The sequence below is a fragment of the Macrosteles quadrilineatus genome, unplaced genomic scaffold (assembly GCF_028750875.1).
Source record: "Macrosteles quadrilineatus isolate MER2022 unplaced genomic scaffold, UCM_ALF_1.0 Scaffold_12__1_contigs__length_5162894, whole genome shotgun sequence".
Classification (NCBI taxonomy): domain Eukaryota; kingdom Metazoa; phylum Arthropoda; class Insecta; order Hemiptera; family Cicadellidae; genus Macrosteles; species Macrosteles quadrilineatus.
In genome coordinates, this window is record NW_026542605.1 from 3,976,157 (window position 1) to 4,000,991 (window position 24,835).

General features: G+C 34.8%; 1 protein-coding gene across 5 annotated transcripts in view; it reads right to left on the bottom strand.

Moving 5' to 3' along the window:
* Positions 1–222: 222 nt before the first annotated feature.
* LOC129004904 (pericentrin-like) overlaps positions 223–24,835 on the bottom strand; it is an 87,371-nt gene continuing 62,758 nt past the window's right edge. The window contains exons 24-50 of one of the 5 annotated variants that reach the window (XM_054433601.1): positions 23,691–23,744; positions 22,439–22,543; positions 21,471–21,710; positions 20,680–20,789; positions 20,096–20,285; positions 19,338–19,415; positions 18,867–18,995; positions 17,832–17,984; positions 17,109–17,231; positions 15,852–16,016; positions 13,599–13,694; positions 11,631–12,942; positions 11,063–11,148; positions 9,908–9,994; positions 9,095–9,267; positions 8,519–8,600; positions 7,955–8,107; positions 7,565–7,678; positions 7,198–7,359; positions 6,686–6,790; positions 5,890–6,051; positions 4,485–4,640; positions 4,067–4,245; positions 2,711–2,841; positions 2,014–2,071; positions 1,673–1,770; positions 223–671 (exon numbers count right to left, since the gene is read on the bottom strand). In XM_054433601.1, coding sequence (XP_054289576.1) covers positions 1,680–1,770; positions 2,014–2,071; positions 2,711–2,841; positions 4,067–4,245; positions 4,485–4,640; positions 5,890–6,051; positions 6,686–6,790; positions 7,198–7,359; positions 7,565–7,678; positions 7,955–8,107; positions 8,519–8,600; positions 9,095–9,267; positions 9,908–9,994; positions 11,063–11,148; positions 11,631–12,942; positions 13,599–13,694; positions 15,852–16,016; positions 17,109–17,231; positions 17,832–17,984; positions 18,867–18,995; positions 19,338–19,415; positions 20,096–20,285; positions 20,680–20,789; positions 21,471–21,710; positions 22,439–22,543; positions 23,691–23,744 — 4,494 coding nt within the window. In that variant the 3' untranslated portion in view covers positions 223–671; positions 1,673–1,679. The remainder of the gene's footprint in view (positions 672–1,672; positions 1,771–2,013; positions 2,072–2,710; positions 2,842–4,066; positions 4,246–4,484; positions 4,641–5,889; positions 6,052–6,685; positions 6,791–7,197; positions 7,360–7,564; positions 7,679–7,954; positions 8,108–8,518; positions 8,601–9,094; positions 9,268–9,907; positions 9,995–11,062; positions 11,149–11,630; positions 12,943–13,598; positions 13,695–15,851; positions 16,017–17,108; positions 17,232–17,831; positions 17,985–18,866; positions 18,996–19,337; positions 19,416–20,095; positions 20,286–20,679; positions 20,790–21,470; positions 21,711–22,438; positions 22,544–23,690; positions 23,745–24,835) is intronic. The other 4 variants (XM_054433599.1, XM_054433600.1, XM_054433598.1 and 1 more) reach the window with 4 other exon arrangements.

The following is a 24,835-nucleotide window of genomic DNA, read 5'->3' on the forward strand; positions in this document are numbered from 1 at the left end:
CCCAAGCCGACACTCCTGACCAGCAATCTAGCAGATTGTATGGCAACATTTTTGGTAGCAACCTTGAATAAGAGAAGACACTGAGTTTGAACCAACAGAGTTTTGGGATTCAAAAAAATTGACATAGGTTCTATACTATGAAGACGCAGAGAGGAAGAGTACTTGAAACAATTGGCATTGCAATTCAAAGGACAAAGTAGGCCTACAATAAAAACTGCAAACTTATTAAACTATACTATTTAATTCATTCAACTGTTGTTATAACTTAAATCTAACTTTACACAACATTCTGCTGTAAAACTAAATATGAAAACATTGTATAACAATTTATTTTTGTGCACTTCATGGAAGATACTAAGTAATGCTAGGACTAGTTTTGAGAGAGCTTAAGTTTAAGGAGTTAAACATTCAAATAAATAAGATCGATACAAAAGTCAAACTACATAAATACACAATCACGATAAATTATACAAACCATAAAAAAGAGCACTCAGTAGTGGTTAACTCTAGCTACAAAATAGGAAATGCGAAGCACTAAAAATAATACTGTGATGACTTGAGGTAGAATCAGTCTTTACTGTGAGGAAGTGGAGAGTGCATTTTTGATTCTGTCTTGAAGGGAGTTGAACCGGTCGATATATTGAGCAATGCTGCCAGGCTGCTGGTTTTGGCTACAACAATAGATTATATTAGTGAAAATTCAATTTGCTTGATAATAGGAGTGAAAAGATATTGATCCACTAGTCTAAACTCGAAACTGAAAACAACTAAAATAGTCAATACACTAGATTAAATTGGTTAGGCTGTAGTAGAACTATATTCAATATTGCACTGTTTTCTTGAGAATTTATGTTTTATTTTTGTGATTTTACACACCACAAAAATTATTGGCTTATACCACCTCTTTGGTCATCTGTTGTACTTACATTTTCAAGTAAAAATTGGTGGATAGTAAAAACAAGGGAATGATCCATCAATATTTCAATATTACTTAGCCGTTGTGTTGCCACATATTCAAATTGTAAGTTACTACAAAATGAATTAAAATAATATAGCATTAAATGTTTTGCTAACTTCAAGCATAGTCAAAGCTTCAAGGTAAAAATTGCCTCTATAATTGCCTGCATTCATAGTTCTGCAAAAATATTTCTTAGGAGTTGAACTTAGAAATATTGAGCAGTTTCAATACTGAGATCTAAGGGTTAGTTAACAGCTTTTAAAAAACAAATACTTGAATGAACATGCTCAAAAATTTACGATAATGTAAAATCAAACACTGCAAAACTTTCAAATGCAAATATTACATATTTACAGTACTTGTACAAAAGCGTGTAACAATTAGTAGGCATACCAAAACAACAATCGGTTAGGGGGAGAATAACTTTGTGTTGTTTCTTAAGTCAACTGAATCTATATTGCTAATGATTTTTTTTGTATCCATTATTTCTTTGGAACTTTTGGGGATGAATAACCAACAGACTCAGGTTTCTAGAGTTAACTTCTCTAACCGTCTTATTTTCATTAATTTGTTCAATACAATGCAGTTATTTGTAAAGTATAAATGTGAGGAATCAGAAGCATCAAGCGACTATGTGTTATAATATACAATCTGACACTGACGAGTGAGCTCGGCACATCCAAGTGTCAACATGAAGTACATGCAGCAACTCACCCTGCGGCTAATGACGATCGGAAGGCAGAGTGGACAAACTCATAAATGGTTTCAACCAAGAAAAATGAGCGAAAGGCAGTCGAGATCCAAGTGCCGGGCTACAAAATCGACTGAGAGTAAAACCAAAACCATTGACCAAACACACTTCCTGAGGCAACTAACCTAATTCATTTATTTTATAGCAATATCTCACTTTAACCACACAGAAGTATGATGCAGGGTATACTTTAATCGTTGTATCCTGAGACAACAAACTAATTTAAATACTTAAATAAAACTGGTTACTTAAAAAGAAAAATAATTAACTACTTTCATTTAAATATCTATTTTATTTAACCTACCTTGATGAGGGCACGTTATTTCTTCGCCACAATGTTTGAAGTTCTGTAATATTTTCTGCTGAAAAAGTATGATTGTTATCAGACAGTGTAGTTAGTTTATTTTTACCTTAAATACAAACACTGTATGTATAAATAAGGTATGCATCCTTTGATAGTGACTGTGTCAAATAAATACACGATCATTCACAGTTAGAGGATTAACCATGCAGTGATTAAACTAGGACTAAAATATTAAACAATAGCAAAGCAAATACTGTTGTTTAAGGTCACATTGTAAATGCATACTGTCAGCTACTTTCATATGTGTGCAAAAGATTTACATTAAAAACTGATTGATACTTGATGCTGCTAATATGGCTAGTGTTTTCATTATTAGAAAGAGTGAAATTTCCATAGGATGAATGTGTCAGCCTATTTATGTATTGATATAAGTCCAGAGATTGTGGAAGGCACTAAATGATCAAAATGTCTTTCTTAAATGATGTTGACAAAACTATAACGTCATAAACAATGGACTTGTTGCATTTTTTAAAATTCAACATTGGTATTTTTCATACTGACAAAATGACAATTACAATAATATATGGGAAAATAAATAAATATAACAGTACATTATATATGAAACCATGTACCGATTTGTTCCATTTTAACTTTTTCTATTCAAACGAGCACACACAGTATTTTCCTTTAGCCTTACCACTGTAGGGTCCGTTTCTAGCGGAGTTGAGAGCTCGTTGCAGCAGACGACAAGTATTGTCATACGTTTGCTTGCGATGATCCACCAAAAACTGCATGCGGAACACGGCTCTTACTGTACATACTGCAACTCTGTAATGTAAAAAATCTGACTTAAATGTTGGTTCGGCAAAGCAATTGTCATTACAGTCACGACATTAGTGTTGCAATACTACTCGTTATACACATTACTTTATGGTGTATGTTTAGAGTTATTGATCTCTTTTTTTTCTGATGAGTTCTCATGCTTATTCGATGATGCTATCAAACTGATCCCTTCCTTACTACAATTTTTAAATAATAAATGAAACTTCCATCTCGAAACTAGACACATATTCCAACTGTTCTAGGATTCTTGTAAACAAAAATTCATAAAAAAATATGGTTTGTTAGCTAGACCAACCAGTTTTGAAATTTAGGGTGGCTAAACTGACTTATATTTTTGCCCAGGCACAGGTTGACGAATTTGAGCGACGGTTAATTCAGAATGTCGGTTAAGATAAGGTCTCGGATGCTAAAGAGCTAGTGTTTATTTTATCTTTTTGTATTATATCTTTACATATGACCTACAAGCTATTTGGTATGCCTGCAGTACACTATTGCCGAATGTAGACAAACTAAGAGGAGTGTGATAGTGTACTCGGTGTGCTCGCTTTTTTAGCGGTCTCCTGTCACGGATCAGAGGAGACGAACTAGGACGAATGACAGGCACGAACATAGCAAGTACACACTTGCTGTCATTTGTAGTCACGGATGCTCTCTGTCTACAGTATTTACTGCAGTGGCTGTGTAGTTAAAGTTACTTTTAATTGGTACCTTTTCATTATTTACTACTAGATCTTAGAGATAAATTGTACAAAGTATGGAGTGGTCTAATGAGGAAACACTGTTGTTTTTGGAACTATACCATAGTGAGCCTGTTCTGTGGCCGTGGGATAATTTAATTGTATACATGTATTTAAAAAAGCATTAATTTAAAATGTTTAAGCCGCAGAGAAGTAAGAAAAAGTGGATACATTCAAGTGGTATCTACTAGCACCAATTGGAAATTCTAGAAATTGTCTAGAATAGTCTTCGACGTTAGCATCCATGTTGCAAAAAATTTTTGCACGAATGTTTTGCCGGGAATGCGCAATATTGGGTTAGGCATAGTTTGGCCAAAGTTAGCCCATCGATAGTGTACTTGGTTAGTTTGGGGTTGTTCGGGTTGCACATTTGTCAACATTTGTGGTCGCAATCTGACCCGAACATATGGCGAAACATTCGGGAAAATTTTTAGCGATGGTGCACTGGTAGCTGTAAAGGTTAATGGGCTGACCTAAATCGATGCTCAGGTGTGGGGGGAGGCGGGGGTGAGGGCGCAGGAAACCTATACAGTGCAGCCACTGTCTGTCTCTCCTCTGTTTGGTAGCCTCTCAGACTGACCATCAGGTAGCGCTTCTGCCACACCAGCGCCTTGCGATGACTCTCCGCCTTCAGGTACTTCTGGAGCAGGTGCTGAAACCAACAAGCACAAAGGTAGTAATATTGAGTAAACATCATCCCATTAAAACAAATAAATTATAAAAATCCAGTGATAAATATCAGCTGTTTGCATAATGAGAGAGCTATTGTTGTCAGATGTTAAAAGTCAGCAAACTCAGGTAGAGCAAAATCAATATCATCAAAAGCCTGAGGTCAAAAATATAAGCACTAAATTCTTCTTGTATTGAAGTAGAAAGTAGTAGAATACTTACAGTGGAGTTGGTGAATCCGTTATATGAGTCTGTGCCACTGCCAATTTGATTCTGTGAGCGAGCCAGTGACTTCTTCAGAGCCTCCTTCTCCTGCAGCCACGCAGCTCGCTCAGCGGCAAACATTGCGTTGAGGTTATCGACTCCACCATCCACAACCTGCAAATATGTAAGAATTGAAAAAATTAAACCAAACAGAAAAAGCTGAGTGTTTTGACGGACTCAGAGAGGTTAGCCCACTGTGGGCCACTTTTTGTTTCATTGGGGATTCTGACTATTGTAAAGTTGTATAAAGTTGTAGTTGTTGTAGTTGTATTGTTGTTAAGTTGTTGTAAGTTGTAAAGTTATTGTTGTTGTGTTTTAGAGGTATAAATGTTTGTCAAGAATAATTTAAATATGTTTTCTGTCAGAAAAAAAACAAAAACCACAATCCTGTAGATTTAGGTTTAAGTTGAATCAACCCAGGGTTTATGTTTAACTAAATCAAATTTAGTTAAGGTTTAACTTAATCAATGAAATTATTATGTTAACTTAGGTGTACATTTTTTTAACAAGTTAACATTGACTAAATTGACTTTTCAGATGTTGCCTTAGGCCGGCCACACACAGAACCAGGCGGGTCGGGGCGCGACAGGGCACGACGAGACGCCTGACTTAAGCCCTGTCTTGTTCCTGTCACACACAGAATGAGGCAGGGCACGTCAAGTAAAAAGTTTAGCCCCCATAAACCTGAAAATTAATATAGGATTTTTTTATTTCTGAGCTGTGAGCCGATTTAGCCAACTTTTAAATTTGACTTTATACTTGGGAGCAGAATAGAAAACAAAATTCAAAGTCATACCTCCAGAGGAGTGGTTTTTGAAACCCTTAAGATATGAACGTTGGCCCTCTCTTTCCTCAGTTATCAATACCAAGATAAATTATTAGTTATTCAACTACTGTAGTAATATCATCACTGGTCTGTAGTCTTATCAAAGGGTGTAATCTTTGGTCGTATAAATTGTTACATTCTTGTATGTAAATTGTATCAGTTGTAAAATAATCCTTATCAAAATTAGCCCGTAAGGGAATAAATCACATGACCGCGCATGCGCAGAAAGTTCTGCCCGGCAGCGACTTGCCTCGGGGCATAATTTTGGAGACCTTCGCATTTTGTCCTGTGGGCGCCCGGGGGCGTCTTTTTGACGTGCCCTGCCTCACCCGGTCCTGTGTGTGGAGCTCCATAAGCGCCCGTGCAATTCCCGTCGCACAAGACGCCCCGGGGCAAAATGCCCTGTCGCGCCCCGCCTTGCCTGGTTCTGTGTGTGGCCGGCCTTAGAGAGTGTTTCATAATAGATTGTATGACTGATAACAATTGAATCCTTTTTATATGTTGAAAAAAAAAAAAAAAACACAATCATTTGATTACCTTAATATTAAGCGCATGAATACGAGACTTAAGATCTTCAATGATCTCATCTTGCTCCCTCCTTCTTTTCAAAAGGTCTTCTTTTTCTTCTTTCAAAATGGTGTTGGCTGCCAGTAAATCCTCCTTTTCACCAACCAATCGTTCAACTGTGACGTTGGACTCCTAAGGGAAAAGAACCATAATGTGATCGTTTACAAATAAGTGGATATGATGGGAAGTAAACAGTAGTAGAAAACAGTTTGCAAGTACTTATTGAAAAACTGCACAAGTTAACTTTAAACTAGTAGTTAACAAGTATTCTTCTCCTTAACTATGATCTATTCTGCTCAGGTAGCAAACATTTTTTTAATGTTGTTAACCAAAATACATATCCTTTGTAGTTCATTTTTAATCAATATTATTCATTCATTGTGGTTCATTTTAAGTCAATATTATTTAAAGAATTATTTAATTTTCCATCACAATTTAAAATACAATTTGCTAAAACAAAGTTTTAAAGACACTGTGTAACATTAATATGCCATGTTTCAGATTCTTTATCACCTGAGAATAGGAACAGATTCCAGAGCCTTAAACTTTGTGAACACTTTGTTTTTTATTGCAACAATCCATAGAATAGTGAAAACCAAAGTTTTCAGACTTTGCGCACTAATTTTGGTTATGTTTTAGGTAATTTTCCTCCTGAGGACCGGATCATATTTTAGATCTCTGGACAAAGAATTGTTTTCTACTAATCCCGATGGGAAAAGTCTGTAATAATCCCTTGAATAGCATGGAATGTAAACTCTCAACTCACCCTAAGCCTGAGAGCCAGAGGTGAATCATCTGTGTGAGCCTTTATCTGTAGATGACTCTGTCTCAGTCTCAACTGTAGAGCCATACACTCCCTCTCCAGCTCTCTCTGTTGAAACAAGTTGATACTTGATAAATAGTCACATTAAAAATGGTAAACAAAGGTAAAAAACTTGGTGAAAAAGATTAAATGTCATTGTGTCCACTCAACTCACAATCACAACTACACAGTTGTAGTTGTTATATTAATATTACCAAATATGAATGAATCTATGTTACTTAAAGTCATAAAAAAACCTTCCTCATGGTTGGTAGTTCTCTATTTTATAACGTTAATCTACTTTGCATAGAACTTATCAAGCAGTATTAGCAAGGAAGATCCTACTACCAAATTTTTTACCCAATCGATGTAGGGACCATGAAATTTTAATACAAGAAGTATATCAAATTACAGTGTTAAACATGATATATTTTTAATCAAAAGTACAGCTAAGCAAACTCAATATAAACTCTTACTTTAGCTTTTTCAGCCTGGTTTAGTTGTTCTTTCAGTTTTTCTTCAGCAGTCTTCCTTCTGAGGTGCCTACTTCTCTCCGCCAGCTCGATGGATTTTATTTTGGATTCTAACGTTTTCCTTAACCCTTCTTCAATGTCAAGCTGACTTTGGAGATCTTGGAGCTAAAAGGATTGATAATTTTGTTATAATGTGGTGTAAAGTTAAAAAATAAGATATAAAATCACCATTTATAACACTTTAAGAAGTATACCAAAATGGTCCATCTAAGATACGTTCTTTGAGTGAAATATTAAGTTAGTTCAACATTTGAAAGTAACAAGTTACATATCTATAGGAATTTCGCTAACATGCAGGTTAGTCAGTTACCTTGGAGTGTAACTGCTCAGCAGTTCGCTCAGTGTTGAGGTTTGCTTGATTTAACATCTGCCGCATCTGTTCCAACTCACGAGTGCGATTCTCTAACGCTTGCTGCAAACCCATCTGAAACCATCACTCATCATGGCATATACAACTTTAGTTAGCCTTTTAAGAATTTAATATAAAAAAAATATACAGAAACCTACCCAGGCATATATCAAACAATTTACCTAAATATCACATCAATCGGTTGAACATTCAGTAATTTATGGGCAAACGCCCTATTTTCATGGTAGTATTGTAATATTTACAACCGCCTGAGCAAGGTTAGAAGGCAGGGATTTCTTTCTCTTTACCAAACATAACTGTGATGACAAGAAAATCGGTTATGCATCTTACCATTTCAGTGCCAGCAAGATGATTTCCTGTCAATTTTTCTGCCTTAGCCTTGGCCAGTTCCTCATTGAGGTACATCAACTGGTTCCTGTTGAACACTCTCTCCTGCAGCAACTCTTTCATCCGACTCTGATTCTCTTCAAGCAGCCGTTGCAACTAGATTGACAGAACAAGGGTAAATGATAAACAATCACAACTTGAACTTAATGACCTTTACAAGGGAAGCTTAGAAAGTTCAATTTCTGGTTTTTTATAACTTATTATGGAATGTAAAGGGTGCAGCAGTGTAACTTTCTTTATTAAATGTACGCCATTCAGTCAGTTATGTTGTTGTGGAGCACTCGTCTTGTTTGCAAGGTGGGAGTATACAGTTTTACAATACCTAGTAAAATAAAACCCTTTGTTTATTTATATAATGGGTTTTATTATGTTTTGAAAACAGGAAGTTATGCTGTCGCACCCTGTACAATCATTTAACTGACTGGTTGTTTAGTTATGAACTGAATGGCATGAATTATGTATTCTGATTGTGTATGTTCTTACAAAAGTTATTCAACAGGACTTTACCTCTCTCTCTTTAGATCTTGTTTCCAACGGTTCAGTTCTTATCAGTTCCTTCACTCCATCCACTTGACGTTCCAATTGGTGGCTGAAAAGTAACAAGAGTTGTTGTACTTTACTATACATCTCTAAATAAATACTAGTGTTTTACTGTTTTTTGTTTTGCACTTAACAATGCAGACACAGAGAAGTAAGGTACGGAGGAAACTTACTTATGGGACGACCGTTCTCTAGTATGTTGCACTGGAAATATTCTTGTGATGAGCAAGGAAAAGACTGAGTGGCAAGCACTGTCAGACAGGGCACAGGGTTTTACCCCACCGTGAGCATTGTGGTTCACGAGGGCGAGGGAGGTGGCGTTTACCCTAACACTAGTGACTAGGGGCTATACACCACTTAAGTGTACCATTGAATGCTTTTTTTGTACCTTAGTTCTATGTGATGCACGGAAATGAGATGGATGACCAGGAAAGTCATACACCTCAGTAAATAGATTACTTTTGCAACCCAATATTCAAGCTCTGGTAGGAACTATCTTCTCTACACCAATCTAGATCACTAAAGTATCTAGCGGCTACTCACGCAATGCCTTTAAACTTGTCTTCGAGTTGGTCGTTGAGAGTTTGTAGTCCTGCTACCTCCTCCTGTAGTTCCCCCACTCTCTTACTCTGCTCCAGGTACCTTCCCCTCTCCTCGGCCAACCTGGCACGCAGCTCATTGACCATCACTCTCTCTACATGCAGGGCAGCCTCTAACTGTGACATAACCATCAAACCCATCAACATACTTGGGTTTCTTGCAACATATGACTCATGATTTTACTTAAACAATCTTATTACTTAACAGAAATCCTTAAGACGTAGGGCGTCTCGGTTATCAAACCCATCAATTTAGATTTATGATACAATCACTTCGCTTTCCCTTTACGACGGGGATTAGTTTTTCCCATTAATGCTTCTGAATTACAGCAAAGGATGTGTTATATATAAGCCAATCTATAGTTCTGAAGCAATAGTGATCACAAAAAAATCTGTTTTTGTTTTGTGTCAAATGAATACCAGTCTTAAGTGTTTTTATTGTGAACAGAATCTTAGATTAATTCAGCAATATTTTTTAGCAATTTATGTAAGGCTTTTACATTGTAAGAAAACAAAATATGGTTGAATCCATTAACACAAATCATCAACACCAATCACATATTAAATATATTTTCTTTAAATTTAAAACTAGCAAGATGATTGCCTACATTATTATTATTGGCAAACAGCTTTTGCATAAGATCTTATTACACAGGTTATGTAACAAAGCATATTAAAGATATCCATAATTCAATACTTTTGACAATTATATAAAAAATAGCTTATAATAAGATAAGTTGATTGACATTTTGTATACCTCTGCGAGACGAGTGGTGAGAAATTCAGTCCTGGGCGGCATCACATCACTGCGGTTAGCTGGTACCATCTCCAACTCTGCTTTCGTCTGCCATACAGACAATGGTTAAACACATGTGCAACATCTGGCTTAACATATTTGTTGGATAACTACTTACAGGAAATAGAAATAAGAGACACTCTATGTAAAGGTGGGCCTTTTTATGTGATTTTCTATGTAAACTCATCAGATGAATACCAATTAGAATAATTTAAATAAATTTTTCAACCGTTGATCTTTTAAGTAAAGACTCAAGAAGGTTTCATACACTTGCCTCTCATGAAACCTTTCCAAAGTATCTAGAGGAAAATAAGTATACTAAACTATATGATATTAAGTCAATAAACATTTCTAAAAATTTTAAAAAGTAATTACAAAATTGCTTATTAATAAAATGTATAGTATAATAAACTTAAAGATTTGTTAAATGATGTGTTTGTATGATTTTTGGCTTTTTAGATTCTAGCTTTTTGACTTCAAAGATTCTCTCGCATAGAACGAAAATAAAAATATATCATAGTATAATTCGACCAGTATTAACATATGGAGCTAAAACTTGGATTTTAAACAAAAAAGAAGAAAACAAAATTTTAAGAATGATATATGGCCCAAAACAAGAAAATGGAGAATGGAGAAAAAGGCATAATAGGTAGATAAAGAATATGTATAGTATAATGATTATGATGTAGTAGCACACAAGAAAGCATGGAGAATAAGGTGGGCAGGACACGCACTACAGAGAGAACGGGGGTCACTATTAAAAGAAGCAAGTATAGGAAAGTCAGAAGGGAAACGACCATTAGGAAGGCCCAAGAAGAGATGGTGGGATAGTGTCTCCAAGGATGTCAGAGAAGTGGGAGCAGCAGTGGAAGAGGCAGAAGATTGAGAGAGATGGAGAGCAGTTGTTAGTGCGGCCAAATCCCGCCTTGGGCATAAATGGCTATGGGAGTGAGTGAGCTTTTTAAATACTTTATTCTATATTCGGCTAGGTATTTTTATTGTTTGTGAACATTTTACCTGTTTTCCAGCTTCGCTAGTTCCGAATATTGTTATGTAAAAATAAATTATTGACTTTACTTGACTTGATAGAGAAGAAACACAAATAAGTTACTGTACCTGCAATTCTGACAACAATGTCTGGTCAAGTCGTGCTGAAACATTTAACTCTTTCTGTACTTCATCAGTCAGATCGTCTAATGAATCTGAAACCAAAAAAAATAAAACAATGATAGAAGGTGTTTTTTATTTTGAAATTTATTATTGTGAACTTAAACATAACATTCAATGTTTGTGATGTGTCTGATGATGCCATAGCTGGCAAAAGGCCTCATAAAAAAATTCATGAAATATTATTGAAGTTTTTATTTTAAATTTGATTAAAACCAATATTAGGCCTACCAGTTATTATGAGGTTATGACAGATGTTAACCAATAAAAATAATAAATGTAATAACAACTATGGTGAAAAATTCAAGTTCGTTTTAAGATGTGATCAAACTAAAAATAAATGTCAAACCAGATTTGTAAAACAATATAAGCGATTTTGCTTGTTATGAATTGTTTAATTTCATCAAAAACTAGCAAAGGTGTTTGCAATATTTGTAAAATAAAAACAACTCTTACTTTACGTTAACATCCAAAAATTAAGATGTTAATGGAGTAAAAGTAAGCAAATTCAACTTACTTGTAAGTGTTGATCCCTCTCCACGGATATCCACCAATGTACTCTTGGAAACCACAAGACTTGGTATCTTGTTTTCCCCGTGTTTCATTCTAAGATGAGCAGAAAACTCTTTCTCTTTCATCAATTCATTTTTCAACACCAGATTTTTCTTTTCAGTTTCCCGCCTGGCTCTTCTTTGTCTCTCATATTCTCTCTTTAGAGATTCATACTTCCTTTTCAAACCTTCAAAACTATCCTTGTCAGCAACAATTTCTCGAGGTTCATTGTTTTGTTTTTCTAAAGACACTAAGTTTTTATTTAAGTCATCCCTGAGAACTTTTAGCACTGCTATTTCATTGTTTAGAAACTGTTCAGTTGACGCTTTCTCATTTTTAAGTGTTTTATAACTATCATCCAGTCTTCTCAGTTCATTATGAAGTTGTTGAAGTTTATCATCTTTTTTATTTATTTCTTCCAAAAGGGACCCTAGGTTATTTCCTACTTCCTCCAATTTTTGATGTAAACTCTCATTTTCAGACTGCAACTCAGAATTACTGAGTTTCAAATTTTCTAATTCATCTTTTAACTTGATCGCATCATCAGAATCTTTCCTCAACATGTTTTTCATCTCAGCTTTCTGTTTTCTTGTTAATTGTTCTACGTTCTTCTTTAAACGTTGACAATCTTTAGAAAGTTTATTGTTATCTTCAAGGGATTCTTCTAGCTCTCTTCTCAAAGTCTCGACTTTTTCACTGTTTTCCTTGGCTGTGACAACAGCACTCTCTAATTCTTCCTGAAGGGATTTACACTTTGACTTTGTCATCACCAGGTCTGACAGAATGTTCTGTTTGTCTGTCTCAAGTTTTGTGATGGATTTCTGCAAGTCTTCTTGCGTTGCTCTTCCTCCGTCCAAAGCTTTCCTCAATTCTGCCAGCTGTGCTTTGTAAGTGTCACATTCCTCTTTGTATTTGTCACTTGTCTCTTTCAGTTCATTCACCGCTGGATTGTTCTCGTAGAACTCTGCAAATGATTTAGCCTCTTTCAGTTTCTGCTGCAGCTCTTCCATGATACCCTGCAGAGCCTTCACGTCAGCTCTTGTCCTCACATTTTCCTCCTCCTTGACAGCAAGCTCCGTCTTGACTTCTTCCAGTTCCTTTTCCCTCTCAGTCAGCAGTTGTTTGACTTCCTCTAATGACTCTAGCTGCTCTCTCGCATCGTCCAGTTTCTGTTGGATTGACGGAAACTCGTGTAGCTGAACCTCACATTCCAGGAGTCTTTGGGTCTTCTGTTCCAGCTCTGATTTGAGCTGAGAAAGCACGTTTTCTAGTTGAGTCTAAACAGATACAAATGTCTTTTTTAGCCAACAACAAATGTTTAAATAAACAAAGGATTAAAGAAAGATAAAACCATTGCTAAAGATGTGAAACTAAAAGTGCTATCCAGTTTAGTCTCAATTACAAATCTTGCTTCTAACACTGATGACCCATGTTGCAAAAAACCTGCATACTAAGAAAATTCCCATTTGCTTGATTGAAATTCACTGTAGTGTGAACGTAAACTTCATCTTACTTGGGCCCTAACTGGCTCTCAAATGAAACAACCCATAGCCATAACTCTTCTGTCTACGGAACAATTATTGTTTTACAACACTTCAAAACATTTGCTCTTAACAATATCGACAACCTACTGCTTCAAAAAATTGATGCATTTAGTTAAACCACTAACTTTCAATACTAAAGCAGACATCCTATCTATATGAACTAGCTGTTGCCAGTTATTTACTCATAAAGTACATAGTTAAATGAACCTCTCATATCGTCTGCTTTTATTGCAGTTTAAATTTCTCTTTTAGTTGTTCCCAAGCATGGGCTTGTAGTCAATTCAGGGAAAAATGATTCTGAAGTCTGATGTATGTATTTCTTGTATTAATCCTGTTGTTGAATAAAGTGATTTGATAGTATAATTGATGTAGACATAATGGATACTTACAGCTCTGTTGGGAGACGCAGATAGATGCATCTCAGGTTCAGGAATCTTACTCAAGTCTTCTCCAATCACTCTGGGCACCAGTCGACTGCCGCCCTCCTGTAGACATTAACTCCACTTAATTTCAATTAAAAATTAAATCAAAATCAACAAGTTTTAGAAACATTGCTAATTAATTCAAAAAACTTAATTACAATCTTCATTGTGATTATTTCTTTGAGTCCATGGTAATTAAAATAAAGACAGGGTAAACAAAATCTATTCATAGATTAACACTATTTAGTTTCTTACATTAAAAAATGAGAAATTATTTTACTATGAAAGAAAATTTTGAATCCATTGGTTTGTTTTGTTAAGTAAATACTATGACTTCCTAGCAATTAACTATTTCCATGCATTTGTTACAACAATCGTTAACACTGAAATGAATCACAAAATATTAATCACCGCTTATCTCTTCAAGAGATAACATTGACTTCTTGTCTGTACTTGACTTAAAACTAAGAGTTTTTTATTAAAAGTATTGCAATTAACTGAAATTTACTTGGTGACCCTGAGCTAATAAAATGGGATAAACTTGCTGAAGCCTCTTTGAATATGTGGGTTCTAAAGACATCTCCAAAGCTCAGGCCACAAATCAATGTGATTAGTTAAGTTATTGTGAAGAAGTCTGTTTTGTCGTTTCTTGAGCACAAAATATACAAATACAAAGTTATAAATTGTATTTGGCTTTCATCCTACTATACCTTTACCTTTATACATGTGTTTAAATAAAATTGCCGTGATGTTCATTGCAGCAATACAACAGCCAAAACCAAACAATATTCAAGAAATTATTCTTTTGTAGAGAAACTCGTAAAAATAATAAAGCAGAAAATCACTTTGCTAAACTGAAACTTAGTCACCCCTGAAACTAAAGTCTTAGACCCCACGGTAGGTAATCTTACAGGGTGATTTGTACTCAGTGTGACAAAATTTTTTTGGTGTAAGTACAAAGTAAATGAAGTGTCATGATGCACATCAAATGTTCCAAGTCTCAAAATTAGCTTACCAAAAAATTATTTTATGTTTTTCAAAAATAACCATGCTTATAAACTTAATACAGCGATTTCTCAATTACCTGTATATGGATTTGAGTAGATAATGTCATTTTCGTGTTCTACATTAAATTTTGAACAAGAATAATGGAAAATGACAGAGGATCAGTTGTAAAAACTCCATTGAAAATAGATTCAAAGATAAAAATTAAGATGTTTGATAAAAATTTAAAAAACAATGGTCAATTGAATTTTTTACACCCTGTACACAAGAAAGTGTCGGAATATGTTAAAAACTGTGCCATTTTATAAGCTTTCCAACCATATGCTACACTATTGAGCTTTATGTCTGCTTATGTACGCTTTAATGGTTTGAAGACTACAAAGCATGGTGTCTTTAACATTTAAAACATAGAAAGTCGGCATGTATTAAGCAAAAGTTGTATTTTTGTTTCAGCTTGAACAGTAAAAACAGTAAAAAAGTTCCCTGTTTTCTGGTATTCAAACCACTAAAACAAACAAAAAAATATCTAAACCTCAATAGTTTAGCATATGGTTGGAAAGCTTATAAAATGACGCAGTTTTTAACATATTCCGACACTTTCTTGTATACAGGGTGTGAAAAATGCAATAGACCATTGTTTTTAAAATTTTTATCAAACATCTTAATTTTTATCTTTGAATCTATTTACAATGGAGTTTTTATAACTGATCCTCCGTCATTTGCCATTATTCTTGTTCAAAATTTAATGTAGAACACGAAAATGACATTATCTACTCAAATCCATATACAGGCAATTGAGAAATCGCTGTATTAAGTTTAAAAGTATGGTTATTTTTGAAAAACATAAAATAATTTTTTGGGAAGCTAATTTTGAAACTTGGAACATTTGATATGCATCATCACACCTTATTTACTTTGTACTTACACCAAAAAAGTTTTGTCACACTGAGTACCAATCACCCTGTATAAAAATACTAGGAGTTTCAACCCATTATAAATGTTTAAGTAGTAAAAGCAGAAATAGTCCTCACTTTTAAATCTGTGGTTTTAAATCTGCTGGTTCAATCTTGAGAACAATAAAATTCTGGACACAAATGTCATTGTTTTGAACTACAGGAATAATAATCCTATCAAGGTCATCAATCCTTACAAAAAAATAAAAACATAGAAAAATTGGTGTAGAACACAATTGGTGACAAAAACACAAATACTTACATCCATGGATAGAGGCGTGGAGAAGATGGGCCGTATGCTGCTGTGGTCGTGACGGAAGTCTCGGACTCTCTCTCCCTCCCCCAGTTGAGACTGAGCCACACTGTCTGCGAAACTCACTCTCAGACCTCGCGACTTGGACGACAGACTCTTAGACGACTGATCCTGCTGTTAACATAAAGTGTTAATAACAATAAAAAAAAAACATATTTAAAACAAACTGGACCTTTTTAAGCACCAGATTAATATGTACACTTTTCTTAAAATGGAGGTTGGATTTTAATATTTTAGGCCAATAGTATTCCTTCTCTTTCCGAATTTGGATGGCTTGGAAAAGCACCTTGACAAAACAAACACTACTTTTTCCTCGGTAGATCACACATCAAAATAATGAAACAAGTCATACGCAACCCGTTTGTCTAGCGTTACTCAGTACAGTGGAACCTTGATAAGAAGACCCTCGATAACAAGTCACCCTTGATAACAAGTGTCATTTTCAAATCCTCTTAAAATTATTCTACCCCTAATCACATGTTATTACAAACCTCGATAAGAAGTCAACCTTGATAACAAGTCTTATTTTACAATCCCCATGAGAGTCTTGTTATCAAGGTTCTACTACATATTGATGTCATTGTTGCATTATTATATGTATACATAATTATATGTATTAGCTAGCTTATTAATCTAGTCTAACAAGGTTAATGTGTAACCCTATGTTACCATAATATGTGACCATGTAACACATATTATGGTATGCAATTGTTTTTGCATGATTGTTTTGCTCAAGGACAATAAAGGATTTTTGATTTCCTTAATTTATTGCTCAGTATAGTACTGTAGGGTATTACCCATAGGGTGTTTTGAAACATATCCATTCAATTTGGGATTTAGATAGTTTGGCCTTTTTTGAGTGAAGCTCTTTGGTATCAGCTTCCATGTAAAATTCTTACACCATCCCCCAACAACGGCTGAACATATTTCCCCTAAACCTACCAAGGTTGTTTCAACAAATGGTGGGGAAGGTTTGTGAGGAAACGTATTACGATTTTTTATTGCAAGTACAATAATAATTGGGTTGTCATGACGGTTAGGAAACAAACGTATGGCAATTCGGGTGGGGGGGGGGAGGGGGGTGATTTTTGTAATAAGGGACCCAGTCTGAATATTTTTACAGGACCCCGTACCACCTACGGTTAGCTCTGAGGTATAGTAAATTTTTTCCCTGCAAAAAGTTATTTTTCCCTTCAAAATGTCTACCTGACTGAGTTCCTCCACTCGCTGCTGCAGCTGGTCTATGTCTGCATTTTTCTCCGCCAACATGACTTCAATGAGTTGTGGGAAGCTCACATTGTCCTCAGTGCGGTACTTCTCCACCATTGCCTGTTAAACAATAAACCCTTTAAGTGCCTCAACATTGTACAAACTAAGCTGAAACTAATTGTTTTTTACAATAATACTTGGATTTCTGAGGTATGAATTCTTTATCCTCCTACTATACTGATTGAGCTCACAAAAGATATAAATATTAATGGATTCCTGAATTATCAACAGAATTGCAATGTTATACGCCAACCAACCCAAACATGACATTTATTTATGATTTCGTTGTAGTGCTAGATAGGCTAACAACACCTTTTCCGATATGTCCAAGAGGATATGTCAGGTTATCAAAATAATTTTTACGACAATGATTTTTAATATGAAGGGATTGTTTTCTAGTCTACACTACAACTGGTTGAAAAGATATGTTTTGATATTAACATTTTTAGTAGCCTACAAAAGGAAATGGGTTGAGACCACGATTTTATATCTGGTGGAATTTACAGTAACAGTAATTAGCAAAATTCAATTTTACAAGGGCAGCCAATTTTAACAAGTAAACATTGTAAAGCTGATGGGCCTACACATAGGCTACTCACAGATCACAGACCCTAGGAAATTTGTCATAACAAAACAACCGTCATTACTATTAGTTCTCACCTGCAACTGTAGTTTCTCAGCCCTCATTGTCTCCAGGTCTCGGGTTAGTTTCTCCACAAGCTCATGCTGATGATCTGACATGTTTCGGATCTTCGACTCATGACTCTGAATCACACCTTCAGACCGTTCTAGCTTTTGTTTCAATTTCTCAAGCTGTGAAAGTAAAGTGCAGTACAGTAAGTAGTATCCTCTAAAGCTTTAAAATGCATTGGCTCCTAAATTTATACTTATACAGTAGAGGATATTTTGTAATTTAGAAATCAGCTAGAACCAAAAGTGACATAGTAGGCTGTGTAGATTTGTAAATTCATCAGTGAAGTATTCTTATCTTTAGGAATACTACTAGAAGTATTCAGACTACAGAAGTAGGTATTCTGTCTTCTGATTATTTCCATTATTGTACACTACACTTAACAAAATCTTCAACAACATAGTCAATGTGACACAACCTATGTTCTCCAAATTTCTCTCAATTTCCAGGCCAATTACAGTTAAGTTAGCCTTACTTAGGTTAATGACAATATTTATGATATGCACTATGGAATTGGAACATATATTAGCAATAATATTAACGGCCATTTTCAGAGTGTAAAAGATTCATTTTTTTCTTCGTCAAAATGCTTAAAATGACGACTTTGCAAGTATAATTTTACAAACCCCGATCCCCTTTTCCGCTGGGGTTATCCCTTAGGTTGTTAGGTTGTTAATTTAGGTTGTTAAACGAGGCCTCACATTTTATAAAGACGGCTCTGGCTTCAACGTGAACGCATGTTTTTGTTGATCGGCTCTAGGACAACCACTGTTTAGCCTGGCATCTGACGGACAACAAAAATGCAAAATTATTGACTCCTGCCAACTCTTAAAGTGATATTTAGACTCATAGACTGATTGATATTCACCAGTGTATCACTTAGACATTTTAGCCACATTGTTGGGGTTTTCAAACCCTATTGCTTGCTCAGATACCTTATTGGTACCCAATTGTAAACTTAAGGTACCTCTGAACATATTTTAGAAAGAGTTTGGAGCAGGTACCTTGCGCTGAGTGTCACACAGCCGTTCAGACAGTTCCTTGTTCTGCTGCTCCAACTGTAATGCCCTCTGTGTGAGAGGCTGGGTGACTGAGGCGATCTCCTTGTCACTTCTTACTCTCAGCTCCTCTACCTGAACATATGAAATTATCTTAAAGTTGAGCTCAATATCTTGACAGGTAGCTATCCTTTCCCCGTGTAAATTGATTCAGTTTACAATAACTAGTCAATTGAATGATAATGCTGTCATTTTTTTAGAAAATAAGTTTGTAAACTAGAATTTATTACAGGGTGTCCACAAAACTGATTCTCTTAAATTCCTTTATCAGCTAATCTGGTAATTGAAGAAATCTCACTGGATATTGGATGGAACTATTGGAATGAACATTGCGGTTAAGATTTATTTAAATATTATGTTTGATATAAGAGTATAACATTTTATTACAGAATTCAGAGTGGAAATCAAAGTTGGTACCTTGTTGGTCAGTGATGCAACTTGCATGAGAGCTCTCTCCCTCTGGTTTTGAAGGACATCATGTTCTGTCTGTAGTTCCTGAATAAAAAAAAAATAGTCATGAAGATAAACAATTATTATTAGAAATATGATGAGAATAAGCTGTATTATTTTATTTTCTAAAGTTATAAACAAGAATTGTTTTATTGTTGATTACTGCTATTCGTTACTTAAAGCATGATTTTTTGAAACATGTTAAATGAAGCATGTTAAAGAATAAATATTCTTATCTCTCAGATTCAAATTGCAATAGCTCTTCCTAAAAAACCAAACAGACAGCTGAATTTTCGGTTAAAAAGTAATAAGAGGTTGGTAGCCTCTCTTAACCTTGCATTTGTCCGTCCACATGAAAACACGTGGAACGTACAGTAAAGCCAAAGTTGAGCCAGTAAAATACAAGAATGAAATTTAGAAAAAATTTAAGTGGAAAACATAAAAAAATTGCAGCTTTGGTTTCACAATCTGACACGCTACCAATCGTAGCTACCAACTCACATTAAATAATATTTAAAACCAAATTTCAGTTCAATCTTGATGAAGAACATGAACTACTTTATTGTAACCAAAATTTGAAAAATCATCAGACAGCAATGGTGTTACATATTTTACAAAACATTAAGGATGATAACGATTCTACGTGTATCCAAAAAGTACACCCGCTGCAGCAAACCGGCAGACTAAGCAAAAAAGTAAGAAAGTCACTTATTAGCTTTACTCACCTCATTTTGAGCCCTCAACCTGTTGATCTGCATGTCACGGTCTCGTAGTTTTTTTATGACATTTTCCGCAGCACGGGAGTAACGCAGCAGTCTCTCACTGAGCAGCTCAAACTCCTCGAGGGGGGGACAGGGAGGGGAGGGAGGACAGTGGGTCTCCGGCGTCAAGCATCTTAGCACCTCCAGCTGGTCCCTGCGTTTAAAATATTCAGATAGAGAAAATGCTTTTCTGTTTGACAAAGGATTCCAAAAATGTTTTTCACTAGCATTGTGGTACAAAATTACCATGGGCATCAATTTGTATAAATTCTGATGAATTATTTTTACTTATTTGAGATTCCAGTTACCCAACTGTCCTACTGCCAATGGGTTACCATCAATCAATGATGGTATTAAAGTAGAAAAAGGTAGCATTTCCAATTTATTACAAACATGTGGCTCTAAATGGTTTGAAAACGGGTATACTTCAATAATGATTAACATGTTTACAATCATTATAATTTTTTCTGTTATCAGTCTTTGCTGGCACAACCGGTTTTGCTTGGATGATCAGGACTCTATAAAGTATGTGATTCAAGAATACAAACCTGATGGAAACATCCTCCGATGGTGAGCTCAGACTGGCGCTGGACACATGAATATTGACAGCTTCTAACTCCTTGATGTGGCGCTCCATGGACTTGGCCAGTGTTCTCAACTGTCAAAAAACAATTCTGTTTGAACTGAATAGTAAAAGGAAATAAACTTAGAAAAAATTGACAAAAAAAATACTTTCTCCATACACTTGCGTATAGAAAGAAAAACAAATGTAATTACAAAACACACATTTTTTTTTTGTCAATCAATTCAATTTATTTATTTATTTGGAAAATCTCAAAAATATTACAACATTTCATAAACAAAGCTTGCTGCAAAAGCCAGGAAAAATTGGCTTGTCTGCAGCTCATAGAGATAAACTTGTTCTAGATAACAATGTACTTTGTCCCTTGGTCAGTCTTCTCCATATTACACTCTGGTTTTCCTTGTTTCTTGTCAAGATCTGCTATTTGTTGTTTTGACTTATTCTCTACCTTTCTATATAAGACTAGCTTGCTTTAAAAACAACTTGAAACAATTATCTTAAATAAATAAAATATATAACAATAAATAACATGCATTAAATACTTATCAACTTTAACAATAATATAATGAAATAATTTTTTTAACAATACAACAATACATAACTAAATAAATAATTAAATAATTTATAATAACAACAATATTAAACCAGTTTTAATGGATTCCTTGAGATGACAGTACTAAAATAAATAACATTCATGAGTTAGTAATACTACATTGTAAAAACTAGAATCATGAGCAAACAAAAATTCCTGCTCACCTGAGACTTGACTTGTCTGAGAACACTGGCACGACTGTTCTGCTGCACTGGCTGCTCCTCGTCGGTGTCTGTGCAGTCCCGCAGATTGTGCAACTGTTGCAGAGTGTCTGCGTTGCTGCGCACCTGCTCAGTCAGCTGAGTCTGCGTCTCCACCAACCGTGCTTCCAACACAGCCTCCCTCTCACAGTGACGTGACACTTGGGATTCTAGCTCCTCTATGATCTCTCGCAGCGTCCATACCTGTACAGGATAGTTATACTCAGATGGTTTGGTGGTTGTGTTTCATTGACATTAAAATGTAAAACTTGTAGATATTGCAGCAGTAGATTCATTAATGCAATATCAAAATCAAGTCTTAAATGTCTGGATGCAAGTGGTCGTGGTGTTCAGCTTCAGATCTGAAGGACCCTGACGCCAAGGAACATTCATCAGAGAACACATTCGTAGCTTCTGCATCTGTTATTGGTGAGGTTGCTGGAACCATGGTGGGCGACTGTACAGCTACAAGAGATTCAAAGAAGTAATAATCTTGAGTTCATGGCTGATACACACTGTTTATACAACTCTCTCCAATATCCGCTAATGTTCTGGAAGGGATAAGACGGATATTGCATATATTTATTAATATTAAGTGTATTGTCTGATGATTAGATGTGATCCGGATATCGCCATCCAACTGAGCAGTGATCTTTGTCTAGATGGTCAACGAGTGCGTGTTGTTAGAAAGCAAAGACTACGATATTCACAATATATTCAACGGAAGGTGTGTGCCAGCATTGTTCACAGCGCTTAATTCCTATTTACGTTATTTACCACAGTCTTAAACACTTGCTATAAGTTAGCTAAATTTTTAATTTTGATTAACAAAATATTAATTACAATTAATTAATTTAGGCCTATTTAGCAATAACATTTGCAAGGTAAGCAAGTAAGTTTACTACTCTATAATTATTCCCGAATGGATTTACCTTTTCAATGGCGGTTTTGCACTCTTTCTCCAACTGTTCTTTTTTCTCTTCTGATTCTTTCAATCGCTCCGATGTTTCTTTTACTTGAAGTTCCAGTGCATCAACCTAAAAAGTCCAAAAGCAACTTGAAATACAGATAAGACATTTAAAGATAATATTTTTTAAATGAAAAAGTTAAAAGGTATTATATATTTAATGAACTTTTCATTAGGGCTGCTCTATACAGGAATTTCTCAGATTTTACAAACATTATTCATTGCCTCCTGCCTCCTTGCAAAGAGTAGTCTATTAGCTACCTAGTGTACTCCATGAAGCATCTACAAAAGTACAAGCGTTTATAACACCCGTGGTTACACAGGTAATAAATGGCATTGCCCATAGTAGGATTTAGAAAAAACATTTGAATGATGTGATATTTTATACTTTAAAATATATATCTAAATCAGGGATGAAATTATTGATATGCTCTTTGGTATTGGAACTTTGTAGGCGATTAGATAATTGAAAGATGTAATTGGTTACTCTTTACAATTTAAATCATGCCCAACTTCACTGGGCTTAAGAGGCTTAAGCTACATTCTATTTATATTCATGTGAAAATAGACATATTATAGTCATAGATGTTTTTAGAAAATTACCAGAAAAATTCTAAATATCACAATATTAAATTAACACAATGTTAAAAGTTAAAACATTTATGTTGTCTTAAGATTAAAATATACACCCAAGTTAAACAAATTAACAATAATTAGTGACTTTGACAAAAGAAGATATTGGCATATTTTATTACATAATAAATAGTCGATACAAAAGCAAACCTTCTATCCCATTTAAAACATGGCCATTAAAAAATCCAGGCCTAGATCCCATTCCAAAACCATTTTCCCTCAAAGACAACTAGAATACACTTATCTAATAAAGTCTACTTTTCATAATTTTATCAGAAATAATAATATATATTTGACATTCATCTTAAAAAAAAATAGCCACCAATTTGTTGTCTTTATGTTAAGGTATAACTTGAAATAGTAAATCTGCTAAGGACGGTGACAGTAAACTAAAGATGATGGAGCAAAGTCTTTTAAAAAATCTGCAAAAATAAGTAACAAGTTTTATGAAAACCAAAAGGTTTTCAAAATGAGTTTTAAAGCATTTCATAGCATTAATAAAATGTTATATTGCAAGTAACAAAGCAAGTGTAAAAGCGAATTTGAAAGTGAAAAGCGCTAAGTGTAGCATGCAGTAAACTCACTCGTGGGCAATGATCCGCAGTAGCAGGCATAAGTGGAGGTTGCTCCTTCGTACACTAGAGTGCGAAAACAGATAGTGCCAGTGAACCAAACCAAACCAACCACCATTACCAGCGGTAATACTTTGACAGTGCAATACATTTCAAGGGAGAGCCAAACGCCATTTGAGCAATTTACGGAAAGGGGCAGAGTTCAGCTAGCTTACCAGGCTAAATTACTGGGCGAGGACCTTTAGATACACAATAAAAGGCCACAGGACATAGATCCTAGTACTTTTCCAGAGAGTGGATTCACTTTTCAAACTAAGACAAAATATCAGTGATGTGTAAAATGAAAATGTGCTTTCATTGTGTATCTACTTTTCCCAAGTAAAATAGCTGAGTTCTACCCATTTCTATAGAGACTTCTTATACATCACATTAATGTTTTACAAACATCTTCATAATTTAAATAAAAGAAATGTTGTAAAAACTTATTTTTACTCTATATTTGAAGTCATACTAAAATTGTGTTGGTATAAAAAACAATAAAAAGAACACAAAAGTAGGAAAACATATATCACCTCATTTTAAATACATGGTAAACAATACATATAATAATAAGGTACTATTTCTTTTACTAAAGTCATTTGTTGGTGATGGAGATTGTTGTTTTAACGATCATTGCAGGAATTTGCATTTTTATATCACAGTTTATTGGAGTGATTAGAGGGATAATGGCATGTAAAAAATCTGAATAGAAAAAAATAAACTTATGCTCTACAAAACAATAGTAGACAATGCCAGCAATAATCGTCTTAACAAGGCTTCAATAAATTTTCACTGTTCAATGTCAAAATATTATGCTAGATTATATACTCATGCTTTGACAGTGGTTAATTTGGCACAAAATTTAGGGAACCAAGTAAAAGTTATAGGCCTACGGATATTTGGGTCATATTTCTTAATAAAAAAGATTTTCATCCGTTAGTTTATAAGAACGACCCAAGTCATGAGTACTATTCAAGCATTATTTATAAACATAATTTCAAATAAAGAATCAAGAGTTCATTTTGATATTAAGATGTCAATTAATTTTAAATCATGGCATACCTACTACTATACCATCCACCATTGTTTTCAATAAGGGGAGTCGCTACTGAAAAACT